Source organism: Barbus barbus (assembly GCF_936440315.1).
Source record: "Barbus barbus genome assembly, chromosome: 26".
Taxonomy (NCBI): Eukaryota; Metazoa; Chordata; class Actinopteri; order Cypriniformes; family Cyprinidae; genus Barbus; species Barbus barbus.
The window spans coordinates 4,036,330-4,058,123 of NC_136754.1; the positions used below are offsets into that span (position 1 = coordinate 4,036,330).

The 21,794-nt window shown below is 37.4% G+C and overlaps 2 protein-coding genes across 3 annotated transcripts in view; both read left to right on the plus strand.

Annotated features, from left to right (window-relative positions):
- The window catches only part of LOC306845778 (supervillin-like), a gene marked incomplete at its 5' end in the record, with an annotated part of 41,203 nt that extends 37,702 nt beyond the window's left edge, over positions 1-3,501 (plus strand). Inside the window, 2 exons of the mRNA XM_079378759.1 lie at positions 82-237; positions 2,392-3,501. Of these exons, the coding sequence (XP_079234885.1) occupies positions 82-237; positions 2,392-2,478 (243 nt within the window). The 3' untranslated portion in view covers positions 2,479-3,501. The remainder of the gene's footprint in view (positions 1-81; positions 238-2,391) is intronic.
- Positions 3,502-3,821: 320 nt separating this feature from the next.
- Positions 3,822-19,497, plus strand: LOC306846083 (uncharacterized protein). Of its 2 annotated transcripts, XM_079379187.1 has the most exons (29): positions 3,822-3,839; positions 4,481-4,534; positions 4,668-4,814; positions 4,924-4,944; positions 5,223-5,243; positions 5,335-7,021; positions 7,271-7,354; positions 7,643-7,810; positions 8,499-8,582; positions 8,732-8,896; positions 8,983-9,144; positions 9,606-9,686; positions 9,771-9,845; positions 9,980-10,132; positions 10,229-10,387; positions 10,575-10,643; positions 11,413-11,598; positions 11,703-11,861; positions 12,010-12,081; positions 12,684-12,740; positions 12,971-13,054; positions 13,729-13,809; positions 14,140-14,289; positions 14,381-14,539; positions 14,875-14,955; positions 15,052-15,201; positions 15,363-15,521; positions 18,772-18,870; positions 18,963-19,497. In XM_079379187.1, the coding sequence occupies exons 2-29, from the start codon at positions 4,516-4,518 to the stop codon at positions 19,165-19,167; spliced, it is 4,737 nt and encodes a 1,578-aa protein (XP_079235313.1). In that variant the 5' UTR covers positions 3,822-3,839; positions 4,481-4,515; the 3' UTR covers positions 19,168-19,497. The 2 variants fall into 2 exon arrangements, with proteins under 2 accessions (XP_079235313.1, XP_079235314.1); XM_079379188.1 differs by lacking the exon at positions 12,971-13,054.
- Positions 19,498-21,794: the final 2,297 nt, after the last annotated feature.

Sequence of the window (21,794 nt, forward strand, 5' to 3'; positions counted from 1 at the left end):
GCTATAAACTAGAAAATATACATTCATTATACAAATTTCAAAGGTTTTACTCTGTTAAAAATTGTGTGTGTGTGCGAGCAGGAGGCAGAGGTGTGTAACCAGATCATTCTGGTGGAGGAAGTTCTGGCTCGACTCTGTCAGAGCATTTATCCTCTAGCAACCCTGCAAACCCGTCCACTTCCCCACGGCGTCGATCCGCTGAGAATCGAGATGTACCTGACCGACGAGGACTTTGAGGTATTGGCATACACTTCTATGAGAGAGATCACCTGTGCATCTTGGGATTGGTGTAAAAATATAAAACCGATGCAAAAATGTTCACATCCCTGAATAATCTATTCACATTTTTTTTTTGTTTATTGTTTTAGACAGGAACAATACATAACATTAGTGTACAGTACAGACTTCAGAAATATAACAACCAGCAAACAATCTATAATTAAAAACGATAATAAAGCAACAAAAACTCAATTTAGATTTATGTGGAAAAACAAACTATGTAAAAAAAAATATAAGATTGATTCTGTTAAGCCAGTTTTTACTACTGTATATTGAATTGTTTCAGTTCTTTTTTTATCTTTTAAATTTAAATTGCCATATATAATTAGTTAAGCAGGTTGTTCAGCCTATTGATGGTTTCTGAAAGTATGACATGACTAGATACTAAGAATGGAATGTTTTGCCGTTTTAGGCGGGGTTGTAGGGAATTCTGAGTGGGTAAGTATCTCTGATATGGACTGATGTCAGTGGGAGAGATGCAGTATGTTTCTGTGACACTATTTCCTGACAGCTTCACTTTTATGCTTTATTTTTCTCCCTGGTTCTTGCACACTTTGGATTTCTCTTGTCCAGCTGAATCTTGGAGAACTTTTTGAACAAATCACACAAGCACACATGCATGCACTGCACAGAGCACACACACACACACACACACACACAGTGTGAACAGATCTTATCCTCAAAACATTTTTTCCAGCAATACAAGTTTCTGAAAATGATATACCGAGAGCACAGTGTCCTAACTAGGCGCGACATAATAAACATGTAATAAATCATATCTCTTCCACATTAGTGTCTCACAGATAGTGATTGCTGTGACAGAGACAGAGGAGACAGAGACCCCTGGACCAATGGACTTTAAACCACCAACTCTGATAAAGTCTGTACATTTGTGCTTTGTCCTTAGTGTTTTCTTTAAATCTTTCTGTGGTCTAAATTTAGACAATCACAGTCAATGTGCATGCAAAGTGTGCCATTGGTTGACAAACCAGTGGCACCGCCCGAAACTCACATCATTGGTTGAGTAGGTTGTTCAGTCTGTGATTGACTTGGTTAAAGTTGTCTCTGCACTTTAAATGAGATTGAGGTCTCTGCAGAGCAAAAGTGGGCGTTTCTGACTTTGTGGGTGTTTTCAAACGGCTGGGTCTTTCTAAATCATGCAATAAAAATGATCCCTCTTACCTGACCCCACCCCTAAACCTACCCATCACTGTGACGTCAGCCAGTCAGGTAAAATGGTCAAAAACGCCCCTCTGTTTCAATTGCTTTAACCTACTGCATAATTGCTTTGAACTGTAGTAAGAGAAAGTATTTTATCACAATGCACATTAATCAGTTTTAATCTAGATTCATAACAAACAGCAAGAAGGTCAGGCTGATTAGCCCCACCCACAGTCAATTCAGATTGGTCCAAAGTCGCTCTCCTGTTATCTGTGTATCAATTTTTTGCTATTTGACTGTGGTTTAAAAACAATGCGCCTAGCTAAGACACAGTGTTACTGTAACCCTTCTCTCCTTCCTCTTCTGCAAATTTAAGATTGCTTGTGAACATATACACTGCCGTTCAAAAGATTGGGGTCAGTAAGGTTTATTTTATTATTTCTTTTAAAGAAATTAATGTTTCTATTCAGCAAGGATCCATTAAATTGATCAAAATTGGCAAAGCACAGGTATATGACATAAAACATGTTTTTTTTTTTTCTTCAAATAAATGCTGTTCTTTTGACGTTTCTATTCAACAAATAATCCTGAAAGAGAATTTATCACAGTTTGCTGTTTTTGACATTAATAAATGTTTGTTGAGTGGCAAATCAGCATATTAGAATGATTTCTGAAGGATCATGTGACACTGAAGACTGGAGCAATGATGCTGAAAATTCAACTTTGCATCACAGGAATAAATTACATAGAAAACAGATATTTTCAATTGTAATATCGAACAATATTACTGCTTTATTAAATGAATGCGCTCTTGGCAAGCATAACCAATTTTTTTATTAAAAAACATTTAAAAAATCTTACCAACCCCCAAATTTTGAACCTTAATGTATGTGTATTTATATGCCTGTGTGTTTCTCTTTTCACTCATTGCAATATTTTCTGTGTTCTCAGCGAGTGTTAGACATGAAGAGAGAAGAGTTTGACGCTCTGCCTGGATGGAAGCAAGTGAACCTAAAAAAAGCCAAAGGACTCTTTTAGAAACCTGACTAAAGTCATTATGGTGACAGAACTATCACTGTCCATCTCCTTAATGGCCACCGGTTCTGCGCTCACCTCAGCATTTAGACCTCTTTCGGTTAAGGGAGGTGGTTGGGCGCTGAGAACAGTGTAAACGGTCAGGTAAAAGGTCACTTTAGGATCTACAGATTCACCTGCTGTGGCATCCACTTTTGATGTATTTATGAAGTCTGTGGAGGTGATGTCTGTGTGTGTCTCCTCACCACATTCATGTGCGATGATTTGCGGTCTGTGAGCAGTGCGTATGTTCATGTAACATCTAAAACAAGTATGTTTAGTACATGAAATCAATACACTCATCTTCCCTTTCGGTATGATCTGCGATGGGTTTTTGTTGTAATGTGTGTTCATGTTTGATAAGTCTGCTCAATAATTGGAAATTGTATAAACTTTGTAGCAAACGATGAAACGGCAGACAATCCTGTGTGATCGCTCTAAATGTTGACATGTCTTAGAATATTCCTTTTTTGATTCAAGAGGAGTTTACATGCTGCGTTTTGTTTTGTATGTGGTATTCTTTTGTGTGAATGGCTGTTGGTTGTGTTGGTGCTGGTCTCTTTTTCTTGAGGTGTGAAGGACATGTTTGTTTGTATTCGGACAGCATGGAAAAATGGACGAGAGAAAGAAAATATATTAATTTAAATGTACAGTATAGTGCCTTGCTTTTGTGTACAGTTTCTATACCAAACACACACTAGTCTGCATTTCAGAGACTTTCTTTGTGATAAAAGAAATGGTGAATAAAGAAAGCATATGAAAAATCTTTTTTTGTTTAAGTTTATGTATAACTTACTGATTCTAGGGCAACATGGAACGAAGGCTACAGTAGTGGAAAAAGTAGGCTATGTGTTTAATAAAGTCAATGTTCTATTACATGTTCTGTCATTAAACCTAATCAGTGTCAACACAAAAATGCAAAGGAAATATTTTAAATCTGTGTTCAATTAAGAAAGGAAAAAATAAAAATATATACATTTTTCTTCTAAAGACATCCATATTTCCTTTCCCTTTTTCTTTCATATATAATGGTGGCATCATTTTGGTAAATTAGTTGAAATTATGCATTTGTGTTAGGTGTCTCTGATTGATTAATATAAATGTGAAAATATTTTTTTCAGTAATGTTGCGAAAAGGTGTGTGTGCGTGCGTGCGTGCGTGCGTGTGTGTGTGAGTGAGAGAGAGAGAGAACACATTCAGTTTCTAAATGGACTACAGTTCATGAGATAAGCCCGGATGTTGCTCACTCAAGGCGGGTCTCGAAATGAAAAGTGAAAGTATTTTCCTCCCCGGCATCATTTCAGGACTACACAGCGATGCTACAGGTAAACGATTCAGAAATTATTGACTTTACAACTACTACTAATAGTAAATTACTACTAATAGTAAAAGTATAGACTACTTCGTCTCAATCGACAAAGACGACGTTAAAAAAAACTTACTACATTGTAAATTATAACATTTAGCCTATATTTTACATTTACCAAACAAAAATAAAAGCGAAACTATGAGCCAAAAAAAAATCGTAACAGCTCGTGCTTTCGTTTCTTTTCAATTCTTTTGCTTCAAGAAAAGCTTGTTGTCAGCCATGTATTTCAACTCCATCCCGTTCTAATGACAAAGGATGTAGTCCTTCATTTTAATAGTTGTTTACGTGTAAATATTAGGCTACTGTTACTAGTGTAAAATAATTTTCTCTTTTTGCCATCGTTTATAAGCTACTGGACGTTTAGCACGGTTTTACTGGCGCGACAGCTTTGTTACTATAGTAAATACTTGTGAAGGAGGTAAGTAATTAACATTAATTAACACACACACTCATTACTAAATTATAAACTCGTTTCAGGAGAAAAATTGCATTTCTAAGCTACAAGCTGCTGCTAAAGTATTAAAACAAATAGGTCTTGCCTATCTGTTCTCATAATTGACATCTGCATTTTTCATTCCAATTTCGTTGTATTTTCAGATTTCAGGAGTGCACCAATATACTGAAGACAGCAGATGGATATGTCTAATTCTGGTAATTTACAGTCACATGAAACAGGCCTGTCAGATAACGGCCGTATAAATGATCCTATAGGCCCTGTATAAATATTTGCATGTAAACTGTGGTTAAAAATAACATTAGTGACCTTTTCTTTCCTTTCCCACAGAAGACAAAAGAGGAACTGTGGAGCCTCAAAGTGCTGATGTCTCTCAAATCAGTATCACTGCCCAGAATAGAAGCCATATTTCAGCACCTGTGATATTAAATTCAACAGTCACTGGAAATATCAACATTGCTAATAATTACTTCACAGGTGTGTGTAAGCCCTTCTGTTGGTGAAGGTAGCACAGCAAAACACAACTGTAATACATCTAATATATTGTTATACATATTCTAATTTTTTGTCTTAACTCTTATTATAGGACCTGGAGCTGAAATCACAGGTTTGTGAATATGTAATTTAATTTACCATATAAAATTATTGCTCATATTAGAATTCATGTGACGTGGATAGGGTACATATAAGATAAAGGTTTTGCAATATTTTTGCATGTTAATCTGATTGTTGTTAATTCCACATGCATCTAAAACAGAAACATTATATTTGTTGTCAATAAAGTAAAATAAATGTTACTAAAAATGGACATTAAGGAATGAAACGTTATACTTTTTGTGATTTTTATATTATTTCAAAATTCAAGCTTTGGTTTTCCTACTCTAGGGCCTGAAACTCAAATCATAGGTATGTAATTTTATTTGTTGATACCATTTGATGAAATAACCATGAGCTAAGCATTATAAGACAGCGGTATAAACGCTTCTCTTTTTAACAGATACAAGTTCATTGATCACAGAATACAAGCAGTTCCTACTGTCTGAGTATGCCTACATTACAGAATACACCTCCCGTGCCGGTGAACAGGTGCTGCTTAGTGACCGTTACATTGACCCACTGATTGTTCAGAAACACAGAGAAAAGAAAGAGCGAGAAAATGAAATGCGCTGTAGAGGGGAAAGATTCTTCAACACCAGAGAATCTAACCAGATAAACAAAAACATAAGGCTTGATCAGCTTTTCGGTACTGAGAATGGCTTCAAAAAAGTGACTCAAAAAGCTGTAATTCTCCAAGGTGATTCTGGAAGTGGGAAATCAGTCACTGTGCAAAAGATCGTTCTGGATTGGGCCTCTGGAGAGCTTTACGCTACACTCTTTGATGTTGTATTTCATCTGAGATGCAAAGAGCTCAATGGTCTTTCTGATGAGATGAGCCTGGTGGATCTCCTGGACTGTAGTTTAACTCCAAATGAGATTGGTCAGATCTTAAAAGACATATCACAGAGGATTTTGTTCATCATTGATGGTTTTGATGAACTCATGCTTTCTGGAACCAAAGAGTCACCGCCTACAAAACCAGACATCAAATCCCATCCACTGGCCATCGTTTGCTCTCTTCTGAAAGGACGTATGATGAGAGAGTCTTTCCTGCTGGTTACTACAAGATCCTCTGCTGTAGACAAACTGGAGAACATTCTGAAAAGGCCACAGTGCTTTGTGGAGATCATGGGATTTTCGGAGAAAGGAGTGAGTGAATACTTCCGAAAGTTCTTTGGGGATGAAGAGTTTTCAAGTCAAGTGTTTGAGCAGGTGAAGATCCACGAGATGCTCTACACCGCTTGCTTCATCCCTGTCATCTGCTGGATTATTTGCACAATTTTCAAGAGAAAAGGAAAGTATGGTGTTGTAACTAGCGAGTTGACGACAACCACGTCCATATTTGTTGACTTTGTGTTCACACTCTTAAAGCATCACAGTAGTTTGAATCAGCATGAAGAGCTTGATCTCCTCAAAAACCTGGGTCAGCTGGCAGAGAGTGGAACGCTGAAATGTCAAGTGCTTTTTTCCAGAAACAATCTTCCAAAGGCAATCTCAGATTTACCAAACATTCCCTTCCTATGCACATTTCGCCAGCAAGAAAGAACTTATCTGAAGGAGATGTTTGGGTTCTTGCACCTCAGTTTTCAGGAGTTCTTCACTGCTCTCTTCTACATGTTAACAGACAAGGCAGAGGCGAAAATAAAAGTTAAGGAGCTACTGGAATCAGCAGGCAATGGGAGGCACAATGAGCATCTCTTACCTGTCATCCGGTTCCTTTTTGGTCTCTCGAACAAGAAAGTAAGCCGTTTAATCTTGGGAGAACATCCGACAGCTACCGTTATTCGTGCCCAGCTGGAGAAATGGATCAACAAGGTTATAGAGAAGAACATCATGAGTGCATTCTACATGAATGATTTCATTCTTCATTGTCTATATGAACTTCATGATAGGGACATATTGAAGAATGCCATGAAGCTGTGGGAACGCTCAGGTATTCAGATTCACTGGACTTTAAAGGGGGTCGACTGTCAGGTTGTGATGTACTGCCTCCAGTATTCTTCACACATTATGAGTATGGAAGTTAAATGCAATGCAAAAGATCTAAAAATGCTTCACCCTACACTTTGTAGGTGCACAACTTTATGGTAAGTGTTCTTCAATTAGATGCTCTTAGAAACAAGACTGTGATGGTACTTTATGTAACACATTCATATCCCATTGGATTTACTTGGTATTCTAATGAATACATTCACAGTAGTGTCTAAAAATATGGTTGCCATCGTATCATCTAAACGCCTTGCCATGTATTCTCATTATTGTTCTCTTTATCATATCAAATGTTTGGTTTACAACACAAAGACTTAGCGGTTTCTGATTTGTTTTTGTTTTTGTAGGTTGTGTTTTGATTCAATATCTGATGCTGATGTTGAGCTCCTGACATCAGCCCTGGGGAGACGAAAGAACGTGGGCTATTTGACGTAATGTTCTCTTGGTTGTGAATTATATGCTACCATGCTTATATTTGTAAATGCAGCAATGCCATAGTTCTCTCAATAATTATTTAGACACTAAATGGCCTGGTCAAACTATGATCTGGTAACTAATTTAACTCCTGCAATGTTGTGATAGATATTATGTTATTTTTATATTCATTCATCCACCATAAATCAGTTTTTACTGTTGTAAATGATAGTAAAGAAGGCAATAAGGACATGTTTTTAATGCTACATCATGATCAGTAACGCAGTGTTGTAAATGCTTTGCAGTATGGAGGATGGAGCCCTATCAGATGAAAGTGTGCAGAAGATCCTGAAAACCCTCAGTGGACAAACATCAGTGGGTAACATTCGGCTGATGGTGAGGAGCATCTGCAATGCCAATGTTGAATTAATTATGAACTTCCTTCTAAAAGAGATGATGGGAAGAAGTTTCAGGTAAACCAAACACAATGACAAATGCAACAAACAGGCAGTTGACAGTACATGAACATCAAGGTTTCTGATATGTAAATATAAGCAAATTTATACATGCATATTGGGAACATGCACATAAATGATATAAAGTAAAGATTTATTTATATAGCACCTTTTTAAAAAGTGTTCACAAACGCTTTACAGAAGAAAAATTAATGTGTGCATTCACAAAAAGAAAAAACAAACGTAATAATAAAATAAGATACAACAAAGTAAATCATTGTCAGAAGGGGTGAGAATATCAAATTCTGTTTCAGAGGTGATATGCTGTGTTAGTATTTTTTTAACTAGTTCTTGACCTGATTATGACTTTTACTGATAGAGAATCAAGATATGGAGCAATATATGTTCTCTGGGTGTCATTACTGATAACAAGAACCTCTGCCTTATCTTTATTTAGCTGTAGAAAGAAAATGTAAATGCTTTAACTGGTCACAACATTTCACAACTGTTGGCATGTTTTTGTATAAATATTCATATAGCCTCTTAAATAATGTGACATGATTAAACTAAGAAGAATGCTTAAACGGTTTTAGATAAATTGTGTAATCTTATCAGCCGCCCTAAAAACAAACATGCACAATCTTTTTACATCTGAAACCAGGACTTTTGTACTGTAGATTAATCTTCATTTCATTTGATTTCACAGTGTATGTATTGCCAGTCAAGCAGAAAACATGGACAAGAGTCTTTGCTCAGAGTTCACAATGTCAAGCAAAAATAATTCCTTCTGGTAATCGAATTCATATTTATTTCATATTCAATCATTTATGAATTCTCGGTTAATTTAAATTATTCACAGAAAATATAACAACATGTAACTAAAATAAGCCTTTGAAGATACGTTTGTTAATAGAAAATAATTGCTCTTCCTCATTTCAGGTTTACTGTTGGGCACTCAGAAGGGCATCAGGGTGAAATCTCAGAAAAACATGGCCTTTATTATCAGGGTTTTTCAAAAATATCCTTTGCTCTTTGTCCTTTCTCTGCAATACATATGACTTCTTTCCTCAAGACTTCCCATAACCTCAGATGCTTCTCTAAGATGTTGGTATTCTCATTCTAGTAATTCTGCTAATATCCCCATCCTTTTTTTTAACACACAACACTGGTGTCTGTGTATTTATTCCCAGGAAAATCACTGAGTTTGGTGTGAATGTGGATGCACTACTGTCTTTCCTAAGTTATGTCCCTGGTTTAACTGAAGTGGACATTCATTCCGAGTATCTCACAGATATTTGGACTTCCAGGATTCTGTCCTACCTTCAAATCAATCCAAAGATTTCTCACATAAAGTAAGAGAAAATAAGGTTTACTGTATCTCTCAATTTAGAGCTGATTTACATTTGGATTTCTTTGGTGTGTAAATTTTAGTGCTGTCAAATGATTAATCGCATTCCAAAATAAAAGTCTTTGTTTACATTATATATGTATGTGTACTGTGTATATTTATTATTTAACACGTATAGTTTATATTTAGAAAATATTTGTTTATACGTTTATATATTCATATTCTTATATTTTGTTATATATAAATTAATATATAAACATAAAATTTTTCTTAAATATACATGCGTTTGTATTTATATATACATAATAAATATACACAGTATGCACATTATGCAAATAAACTTATGGATGCGATTAATCGTGATTAATCATTTGACAGCACTAGTAAATTTACTTATTAAATTAAGTTCAGCAATTCAGCCTTTTTTATTTTTTTTATTTTTTTTATACATTTATGATCTTTTAGGTTTCATGTCAGCAATCTCATGATTAGTGATGTGGAAAGGGTCTGTTCAACATTTTCAGTCTCTAGAAAGCCATTTGAAGTGTAAGTCATCCTTTTTTTTTTTTTTTTTTTTGACTTGATCCGTCAGTGGTTATGTTTACTAACTGCTGGTCAAATTTATTGCAGGTACAAGATGCACATCAGTGAAAGGAAAAATCCCTCACTGAGTCTTGCAATGGACAGATGGGCTTATGATATTGCGTAAGAAGTCAGGCTTGAAATATCCCATGTTCTTTTAACTTAACCACTTATTTTAAATTTAGGACAAAGCTCATAACCATTTCAAATCCTACTGTTTGCACATTTACTGTATGAATATGAATGTTTTTTTCCAGATCTAGTAGCAATGGAGAGTTGGTACATTCCCATCGACTGGACAAACCGGCACTGGTGAAGCTCAACCTCAGTTTCCCTCCTCTTGAAGGGTCTAGTGCCAGCTGGGAGGTTCTTTTCAGAAGACTGTACCAACTCATTCAGTTGACAGATAAGTAAGTTTGTGCTTATGGATGTATTATGAAAACTGAATGAATTAAACTGACTACAGTTATAATTATGTTTTAAATTTGTTTTTGTTTTTTCATTAGATGCCCAGAGTTGAATGAGCATGTGGATTCTCTGCTGCTATTCCTTCGCTCTGTTCCTGGTCTGAAGGAAGTAAAAGTTTGGCTAAGCAGACTTAATGAGAGCTGGGCGGCTGGTCTGTTCACCCTCTTCCTGTCTTGTTCCAGCTTACTTCACTTGCAGTAAGAATAACCTAATATGTACAAAACATTCACAGAAGGACCACAATGCAAATACCTTTTGTATATTAATATGGTAAACCTTCAGTACTATGGTTACCATATTATACTATAGTACTGCCACAATGCATTTGTGAGAATGTTTTTTTCTTTCTGTAGTAAAAACTAAACACAATTTCTCTTTTGGTAGATTGAACACCAGTATGTATGCTATTAGTGATGTGGAGAGTCTGGGTATATTGAGAGCTGATGGAGTGAGGTAAGACATCTACTATAAACCTTAGTGCACTGTACTATCTAGTAACATTTGCTTAGATTTATAATTGACGTTTAAGGCTGGAATACATTACACAAGTTTTGTACATATTTTTGCTCCAATTTGCTATCTGGATTCAATGCTACATTGAAAAAAAAAAATTGGTGTAGAGACCATTTTCACTAGTAAATTGTTGGTAGTAAATTACACAACAATTACAAAGAAATGGCAAGTAACACATTGAATTAAACATGACATTTTGAAGTAGTATTTGCTTGGAAAACATACTCCAGTAATCTTGTTTTATTTACTTTGAAAAATCATTTTTAGAGTGTAGTTGCAGAAAGTCAGAGTATGCTGATTTTGAGCAGTCGAGGTTGACAGATTTCACAGCAAATTGAAGAAAATGGTCACAGTTTTTTTTTTTATACTATTTGTTAAATTTGTCTAGCAATTTTTTGTTTGTTTGTTTGTTTTTCAAAAGTCTGGTAATATGTGTGTATTCAAGTATATGGTGCCAGTGTTTTAAAATCTGTTCCAGTTTTAAAAGTTGTGTATTCCAGCATTGAACAGTTGTCTGTATTTTCCTTGAGCTTCTTGGGATGCTTTATAAGGTTGTGATGTTGCCTTAGATACTGGAAAAAAGCAACGGCTGTAATACTGTATCACTAAATTTCCAACAAGTCTGGACATTCTGAGAAAATACAATTGCTTAAAGTCTTTTTCATGCTTTTAATGCTTTTAGTATCGGTTGTCCTCTGTTGTTTTGCAGGCTATCTGTCGGCTGTAACCATCTGAATTATATAGATGAGTGTTGTGATATCAACCCCTTTGAACCTCCAGTGCACAAAGTGCTTCCCTGCGTCACCATCACACTGACAGATGACTCAGGGAATGCAAATGCTGACTGGAGGAAATTCTTTCAGGCCTACAACCAGCTGAAAGACTTGACTGGGTGGTAGGTAAATGTTTTGATACCAGAGAGAGTGTATTTGTATGTGTCTGGTTGTGAAATGGTGTGATAAGCAGTGTTTTTACTTTTTTGTTTGTTTTTTGTTTAAGTTCTCCAATGTATGACAAGAGTGTGTGTGATCTGCTCTCTGTCCTGCACTCGGTCTCTGGTCTGAAAGAACTGGATCTTATCTTCAGATTCATGACTGTGGATGGAGTGTCCAGAGTCCTGGATCTCGTTCAGATGAACCGCAGCCTGACTGCATTAAAGTGAGAATTCACTTCACTCCTTTTTAAACAGTACACATAGCTGGGTGTTTCAGTCTCTCAGAACAAACACAGTTGACATTGTGAATTTTCACATTGAATCCTGAATTTCATGATAACAAAAGCTCACCTTATTGTTTTTGTGGCTTAGTTGTTTGGCAGTTGAGCGGCCTGAGACAAATAGGGCAAACTTCAAGAAGGATGGCAGGAATGAATTCTTCAGGTATGGCATTAGTGATTCCTGTAATATAAATGACCAGCATCCATTAAGGCATGTGCCACTAACTAAAGCTTTACTAAAGAGCACATTTAAATTAGAAAGAGAGAGCTGAAGAACTAACTCCATCCCATTCCTTATCTAGCGCCCCCTAGTGATGCTATTAAACTAACATTATTAGTCTGTAGCAAAATACACCATAGTAATAAAACTTAATTAATAACAGGTCATTAACAAACATGTTGAAAGGATTTGTAGTTATTTGAGAATTCAACTGAATATGAAATATGAATATATCAATTGAAAGGTTTTATTTCCAGCCATTTGATCTACAGTACTAGTTTATAATACAGTAGTCAACACACTAGTAATAATACAGTAGTCAATATATGAAGTGGATCAAAAAAGTTAATCAAAGTTGTCCTAAGACAAGAACGCAGTTTGGTTTTAGGACAACTTTGATGAAAGGTTTTGATCCACTTCAAATGTTGACTACTATATTATAAACTAGATCTGTTAAGCTTTATATCTTACGATGATGAAATTGACAGATTTGACCATGCTTTTATTAACTGTTAAATGTAACTATCTCTGTGCTTGTTTTTCAGCATCCATAGGATGAGTGAGAGTGAAGACAGTGATTCAGAAGGATTGAATGGTATTCGGTAAGTCTCTTATTGGATAACCCATTATACATACATAATCTGACATCTGGTCTTTCAGAGTGAAATGCAAAATATAGTCTGGGGCTTGATTTATTGATTGTAGAAAGTGGGCATTACATACCAGAAAGGAGTAAGATTTTAATAGCAGATGGGATAAAAAATTAAAAAGGTTTTGTGATATCATCTGAAAAGAAAAAGAAAAATGGCATGGTTTATGAAAATATTCACAGGTCTAAGTCTGCAGGACAGATGTCAGATGACAGTGATGAAGATGGCATGTTCTCACCTCTCAGTGACTGCAGCGATGAAATCAAGTGAGGATCATTAAAGGGATACTCCACCCCAAAATGCAAATTTTGTCATTAATCACTTTCCCCCATGTCGTTCCAAACCCGTAAAAGCTTAGTTTGTCCTCTGAACACAATTGAAGATATTTTGGATGAAAACCGGGAGGCTTGTGACTGTCTCATTGACTGCCAAGTAAATTACACTGTCAAGGCACAGAAAAGTATAAAAAAAACATGGTCAGAATAGTCCATCTGCAATCAGTGGTTCAATCTGAATTTTATGAAGTGACGAGAATACTTTTTGTATTATACAAAAATATATTTATAAAAATATAAATACTGTTCAGTTTCTTGCACAGACCGATCGTTTCGTGTCTTTAGACCTCAATGTATCGTCATGAGCTGCAGGGTTTAATTTGGTTTTGTCTGTGTATGTTTTTTTTTTTTTTTTCCTCTCAACTGGCATTATATGACTGACAGACTGCAACGGTTTGAGTTAAAAATCATTGTTTGAGTTCTACTGAAGAAACAAAATAACCTACATCTTGGATGCCCTTGGGGTAAACAGATAAACATCAAATTTTCTTTTTTGGATGAACTATCCCTTTAATATGTATGACACATTTTGTCTACAACATCATACTGTGATCAGTTAAGATTGCTAAGAAAACTAACATGGGCTATGTGTTTTTCATCTGAAGTGATTCTGATGAACTGGACAATGGGGAGCGTATTCTCCGCTCGGATCTCAGGATGTGGAGGAGATTATCAGAGAAGTACAGGTAGAGAACACTGCAGAACACTGCCAAAAAAACCTGCATAATCACTAGTTGATGAGTGTTCAGTTGTTTGGTATTTATATATTGGAAATTCTTCTAATAGTTGTTATTCAACCGTTTTTTTTTTTTTTTTTTTTTTTTTTTTTTAATGGAGATGAGTATTTAGACCAAATAAAATCAGTTAGGAGTGGTCAAGAGGCAGTAAATTCTTAACAGTATTCCCCAACATTTCTGTAGCAAACACAAACATTCTATTTCTCTGTTTTATGAATCTTTTTGTGAACAAATAGCGTAGTATTAGCAAGGTCAGCTGAATTTTTGTTTGTATTTCAGCTTGTTTTTGAAGTTCACCGGTTCCTGTCCCAGTACAAAGTCACTGTTCAAAAGCATAGAGCTCACTCTGTCTGAAGAGTCAGCTAAAACTAGCAGTGATTGGAAAAACTTCCTACAAGCATATAACAGATGCAAAGGCATCTCTATAGGGTAAAAATATTTTGGTATTCATAAATAACCTGAATATTAAATGAATAACATCTTGTTGACTGAATATGAATAATTTTCCATGGAATAACAGAAGTCCAGTATTTGAGGAGAGTGTGGATTCTCTGCTGTTGTCCCTGCACTCTGTGTCTGGTCTGAACAAGGTGCAATTGATGATGGACAGCCTGACTGAGAGCTTGGCTGCAAAGATCCTCTCCATGTGCCACACATGTCCCAGTCTCCATAACATCTGGTATGATAAACTAAAGAGACCACAGAGACTAAAACCAGTCTGAATATTCTTCTTGAGAGCTGTGTGGTAGTCTTTGTGTTCCACATGGAAAAGGTTTTAAAACATCCATGTTTAAATAATAGTAGACAATAGTGATTTCTGATTTAAAAGAAATCAGCCGAGGTTGTTTTATATCTCATTTTAAAATGTATGTTGTTTGCAGTATTCAGGCCATTTGAATCAAAGCAGTAGATCAAAATTATGTTTTTTTGGTTAAAGCAGGCAATGATCAGATATTAAAGTACATTCAAATAATTATTTTTAAAAATATGAGCTGTTTTTCTGTTGTTTGTCAGTTTGCAGGTGGAGTACAGTAAGAGGTACAGTGAGCTCAATGTGTGTTCCTCTCTCAGCGTCACCAGAACCACAGACTCTACGTAAGATTATCCCTCACTGTCCAATACATTACACAGATTTTTAATATAATCAAAGAAAATGAGCTTGTGACTTACCTAGTTGTCTTTTATTTCAAGCTTGACAGTTGACATCCAATTGGCCCGTGATGGCATGATTGAAATATCTCCATCATTCATTTCATTCACATCACCATGTTCAGAGATCCCTAAACTGAATGGACAGGAACTCTTTGAAACTCTTGACCTCATTAAAGGCTTAGAAGAAGGGTAAGGATTCTGCCATTTCATTATGTACCTGAAAATTAATTATTGGCTTATAGCAAAACAGCTGTTTCTTTATTTGAAAATATGCACTGTACATACTCATCATTTGCCATGAGTAAACTTGATTTCAATCAAGCTGTCAAATTATTTTGCCCATAATCTAGATGTGAAGAGCATGAAGAGCTTGTGGGTGATTTGATGTCCACCTTGCTCACCCTTCCTGGTCTGCAGAAGGTCAGACTCAAGATCAGCAGTCTAACGGAGAACTGGATGAAGAGAATTCTGTCCTTAATGGAAATCTGTCCCAGTCTTCAGGAAATCAGGTATGAAGATGTTTAAAAGAAATTGCTGTTTGCCCTTAAATGGTCTTTTTTTTGTTATTTAGACCTCAATTAAAAATACAAATAATGATATTGACATGTTAAGCCAAACATGTTAAGCCACTGGCTAAGCAGAACCAGTCTTTCAAATTATTTCATGGCCACAGACGTTAGAGCCACATGTCTGTAGTCATTAAATCCAGTAATTTTGGGTTTCTTTGGGACGGGGATGATGGTGGAGCATTTGAAGCATGAGGGGACTTCGCACAGCTCCAGTGATCTGTTGAAGATCTGTGTGAAGATGGGAGCCAGCTGGTCAGCACAGATTTTTAGGCAGGCTGGTGACACACCGTCTGGGCGTGGAGCTTTCCTTCTTTTGTTCTTTCTGAAGACCTGGCGCACGTCATCTTCACTGATCTGAATTGTAGGTGTGGGGGAGAGGGGGGTTGCTGGAGTTGTTAATGGTTGTGTGGAGAGGTGTTCAGGTGTGGGGTGTTTTTTCAAACCTGCAGTAGAGCTCTTTCAGGTCGTCTGCCAGTTGTTGATACTCCAGAGTGCTGGGGGATGGTGTCTTGTAACTGCTGATATCTTTCATACCTTTCCACACTGAAGCAGAATCACTGGAAGAGAATTTGTTCCTTAGCTTGCCAGAATAATTCCTCATTGCCACTCTGATCTCCTTTTACAGTGAGTATTTGGCCTGTTTATACAAGACTTTATCCCCCTTTCTGTAAGCATCTTCTTTGGCCTGACGGAGCTGTCTGAGTTTTGCAGTGAACCATGATTTGTCGTTGTTGTAAGTTAGATGAGTCTTGGTAGGAATGCACATATCCTCACAGAAACTGACATAAGATGTTAGTCTCTGTGAGCTCGTCCAGATCGTTTGCAGCAGCTTCCAAAACAGTCCAATCAGTGAGAGAGAAGCAGGCTTGTAAATCCCGCTCGGTTCCATTAGTCCGTCTTTTAACAGTTCTTAATACAGGTTTTGCAGATTTTAAGTTTCTGCCTGTAGGTTGGTATGAGATGAACCAAACAGTGATCAGAGAGTCCTAAAGCTGCCCGTGGGACAGAGTGATATGTGTCCTTTATCGCTGTGTAATAGTGATCCAATATATTACTGTCTCTGGTGGGACATGTGATGTGCTGTCTGTATTTTGGCAGTTTGCGGGAGAGATTTGCTTTATTAAAGTCCCCGAGAATGATTAAAACAGAGTCCGGGTGTTTTTGTTCTGTGTCTGTGATCAGATCAGCGAGTTTCTGTAAAGCTGAGCTCACGTGCGCTTGCGGTGGAATGTAGACACTCACGAGAATGAACGAACAAATCTCCCACGGCGAATAGAACGGCTTGCAGTTAATGAAGAGCATTTCTAGATCTGAGCAGCACATCTTCCTTAACACAGTTGCATCTGTACACCACCTCTCATTGATGTAAAAACACGCCCCGCCGCCGCGCAATTTCCCCGTTGATTCCGCGTCGTGATCTGCTCTGATCAGCTGGAAGTTAGCTGATGGTCCGGTATGTCGCCATTCAGCCAGGTTTCCATGAAACACAGAGCAGCAGAGTTAGAAAAATCCTTGTTTGTCCGGGAGAGCAGGAGGAGTTAGTCCGTTTTGTTGGGTAGAGAGCGGAGATTCGCTAGATGGATGCTAGGCAACGCTGTTTTAAATTCATGCTGAAGCGTTTGACCAGAGCTACGGCTCAACCAACTACAATGTCCAGCAAAACGTCTGAATAATCAAAATACAGTAAAAGATTTTGTGGTGTGTTCTGCCGAATGTTCAGCAGGTCATCCCTGGTAAAACTGATAATGTTTGAGAAACACAAAACAGGAAAAACAAACAAAAACAGTGCAAACACTGAAGAGCAAAGCACTGTAGCTGCCATCTGCGGCGCCATCTGGTTTTGGCTTATCTGAAGGCCTCCAATGGACCCTTGCTGGACCCCCTGCAGTTTGCCTACAGAGCAAACCGATCTGTGGATGATTCAGTCAACATGGGACTGCACTTCATCCTGCAGCATCTGGACAGACCAGGGACTTATGTGAGGATCCTGTTTGTAGACTTCAGCTCCGCTGAAAACTGACACAGCTCTCCATCCCCACCTCCGTCTGTCAGTGGATCACCAGCTTCCTGACAGACAGGCAGCAGCTAGTGAGGCTGGGAAAATTCACATCCAACACCCGCACCATCAGCACTGGAGCTCCTCAGAGCTGCGTTCTCCCCCCAATGCTCTTCTCTCTCTACACCAACAACTGCATATCTAAGGACCCCTCTGTCAAGCTCCTGAAGTTTGCAGATGACACCACACTGATCGGCCTCATCCGGGACGGTGACGAGTCTGCTTACAGACAGGAGGTTAAGGAGCTGGCTCTCTGGTGCAGTCTTAACAACCTGGAGCTCAACACGCTCAAAAATGTGGAGATGATCGTGGACTTCAGAACACCCCCCCCCCCCCCCCCCCCCCCCCCCCCCACTCACCATCATGAACAGCACTGTAACAACAGTGGAGTTATTCAGATTCCTGGGCACCATAATTTCTCAGGACCTGAAGTGGGACAATCACATTGAGTCCATTGTGAAAAAGGCCCAGCAGAGGTTGTACTTCCTTCGCCAGCTGAGGAAGTTCAACCTGCCACAGGACTTGCTGAAAAAGTTCTTCTCCGCCATCATTAAATCCATCCTCTGCACTTCAATAACTGTCTGGTTCAGCTCGGCTACCATATCTGACCTCAGAAGATTAAAGAAGGTAGTCCGGACTGCTGAGCGAATCATTGGTACAACCCTCCCCAGTCTCCAAGAACTGTACTTATCCAGAGTGAGCAAAAGGGCTGGCAAAATCACTCTGGCCCCCTCACATCCAGCACACTCCCTCTTTGAACTATTACTGTCTGGTTGACGCTACAGAGCTCTGAGAACTAGAACGACCAGACACAGGAACAGTTTCTTCCCTCAGGCAATCCATCTCATGAACACTTGACACTAAACGTGGAACACACAACTCTTATTATACATTTATTCACCACACATGCTTTTTTCATTTCAAATTTGCACATATCAGACCTGTACACACACAATTGTCTATATTATATCGTGTTTTTGTTATTTTGTACATTGCCTATTTGTATATTATTATTTTATTATCTGTGCCTGTCCTGTTGCTGTCTTTCTGTTGCACTGTGGAGCTTCTGTCACTATAACAAATATGTATGTTTACATACCTTGCCAATAAAGCTCATTCTAATTAATGTTTCAGATATGAATGCATAGAAAGTGGAGGCTTGTTGTTGGAGGAGGTAGAGAAGATTCTGCAGAGCTCTCAGATGGATTCAGATTGCAGGATAATTATCACAGGGTCTGTCCTATTTAACCATATATTATTTCCAGTTTTATTGTCACCACTTGCTCTATTAATGATTTAATAATTGTTGTTCAATCTCTTTGAAGGATGAAGCACAGTAAAGCCACAGATGGGTGGACTGAAATCACGACGGACACATCCAGATCATCATCAGCCTGTGATGAGAAAGTGAAGGTCACCTTCTGCAGGAACTCTCTCACAAGACTATTCACAATAGATGACATCGAGACAGAAGACACCAATGACAATGAGCCTGAGGACATTTTGGATGAAGACTTTATCTTTTTTTAGAGATGGATGGTTATTAATTCCGTTATTAAGTCCATTTATCAAACACTGTTCTGTGACTCTACAGTAACCAGGACAAAACTGGTGTCATAAAATAAATATTGAATACATAGTCTGACCACAGGAGCACATCTGACCATGTTCTTAATGCTGGTAGTCATTTACAGGTACACACTTGGGTCATTTTTTAACAAGTTCTTTGACAACATGTTGATTTTGAAACAACTTATTTTCAAGGCTATGGTATTTATGTGCATCAAACACAATGTTATTCATACCAAGTATGCTAGTTGATTATTTTAACTTCATTAATAAATTGTAAAGTTTATAACTATGTTAGTGAATACATGCTTAATAATTAGCTTTACTAATATTTTATTAACTGGCATGAAACTTGGTGCTAATTGTGATCTTAAGATCAAACCTGGTCAAACCACAGTATCATTTACAGGATATCTTTAATGAAGGATCTTGAAATTACCTTATTTTATCTTAATGGGAATGCAGTACTTGTGAAGCAACAACCATGCTTCTTTCCAGTCTATTAACTCAATAAGATATGCTGCAGTAAAATTTGCCTTTTAGAAACTCTGCACTGCACTTTTTTTTCTAGAGCATTTGATGAATATGCTTATTACTTTTTTTTTTTTTTTTTTTAAATATACTAATTCCATCTAAGGTCAAAGGTGCTGTAACTTACATTTTACAAGTTGAGTTAGATCAGAAGGAACCGCTTTGAGCACTGCATTATTTTCTTTAAAAGGTAAGAGGAAATTATAAACAGACATAAATTGTTCATAAGAAAAACGTTACCAGATTGATCAAAAATTTAAATAATACCAATTACATTCACGCTAAACCATGTAGCGCAAAAAAAAAAAAAAAATTACATATATTATGTAAGAGCCACATGGGGATTAGTTCATCTGAAATAATAATTTAGTAAAAATAATAAGAAAACATTTTTTGGTTTAAAATGCATATTTAGTAATGTTTAGATCTGATTATATTTAATTATTTTGAGCTTCCAATCAGATCGCACTACGTCATAACGCAAGCGATTGGATGTATTTAGTTTCAGTTTTGAAGTTAGAGACGTTGGAAGCAACACAGTTTTTTGACCGTGCGTACCATGTCTATGTAACAGTTTTGTTTTATGTTTCTGAAGTAAACACTGAAAAAGAAGATAGTGGTTTGCTCGTGTTTCAAATACTGGTTACAATTTGACTGACTTCAAAAGGTGGTACAGAAGAATTATACGCAAATAGGTGCCACTGCCATTATATAGTCAAAAAACTCGCTAATACAAAACGGCGCTGGATTACCTGGATAACGAGGAGGACGTGGCTTGTTGTCGAGGAAGCAGCGGATTGGACTTGGATTGGATTTAGCGCTGCAAACAAGACACAGAACCGGGTCAGTTTGCTCAAGAGACCCGCGACGGATCTACATGCACCAATCGGCAGCTAAAGGTTGGTCGACCTGTCAGTTAACAGAGAAGTGACGTTGCGCGCTGAAGTGAGGACTTTTTTGTTCAAAAGACGCGAGACGGACGCACGAAGATAATGAGTGAGTTTTGAAAAAGAAAAAGAAAAAGAAAAAAAAGGAGGGAAAACTAGATCACCTTCTCCCTGTAAAACGTATGCTTATAGCAAGCTCTGATTCAGTCAATGTGGAGTTATGGCGATCTTTAAGAAGTTGTTTTGCACTCGGTTTATCTAGAAACCTTTGAAGAAAGTGTTTGAAACGTTTGCATACAACTAAAGCATTAACTCTGCTATTTCAAGATGGCTGAGGAAGATGAACGAAGATGTATTGAGGATACAATGAAAAAGGGAAGGTCACATAAGCTGACAGAGAAGGCATTAGAAGAAAGATTGCAGAGGTGCATTGCACTGAGAAGAAGAACATTAGGAACTCTGACAAGCAAAAAAAAGGAGTTAGAATCAATGATGAGTGATGCTCAAAATTTACAAAGGGTGAAAAACATGATGGAAAATGATTTTGCAACATCACTAAATGAGTTTAACCGTCTCAACAACGAAGTTGCAAATCTTTTGACTGAAGATGAAAAAACAGCTGATCAAGAGATCTGGTTTGAACCTAAACTGGCAGTAATTAGAGGATTTATGAAAACTACAAAAAATTGGATTGCATCTGAGCATGAACCCATACTGCCAGTGGAAAAGGTGCTGCAAGAAGAAAATGTGGTTGATTATCTGCAAGAAACTGTTAAACCAAATGACAGTGTTTCACAAGTGGGGGTCAGTGATGTCACACATGCCAGCACACGTGGATCACAAGTCAGTCGCACCTCAGCTGTGTCACGAGTATCGTCAGCAAGAGCTAGACAGGAAGCAGAACATGCAGCCCTGCTCGAACGTGCTGCAGCACTAAAGAAAATGCAACAGCTTGAGTTTGAAGCAGCTAAAATCAAAGCTGAAAAGGAAGAGTTAGTGCTGGAAACTGCGTTAGCAGAGAGTAAAGCAAAATTAAGGGTGCTTAAAGAATATGAAAGATCTGAAGATGGGTTAAGTATCTATTCGGCAGTACAAAAGCCACAAGGTGGACACGTGAGGGAAAGAACGAGCATTTTGCTTCCACAGCAAGCTAATACGAACAGTCATGTT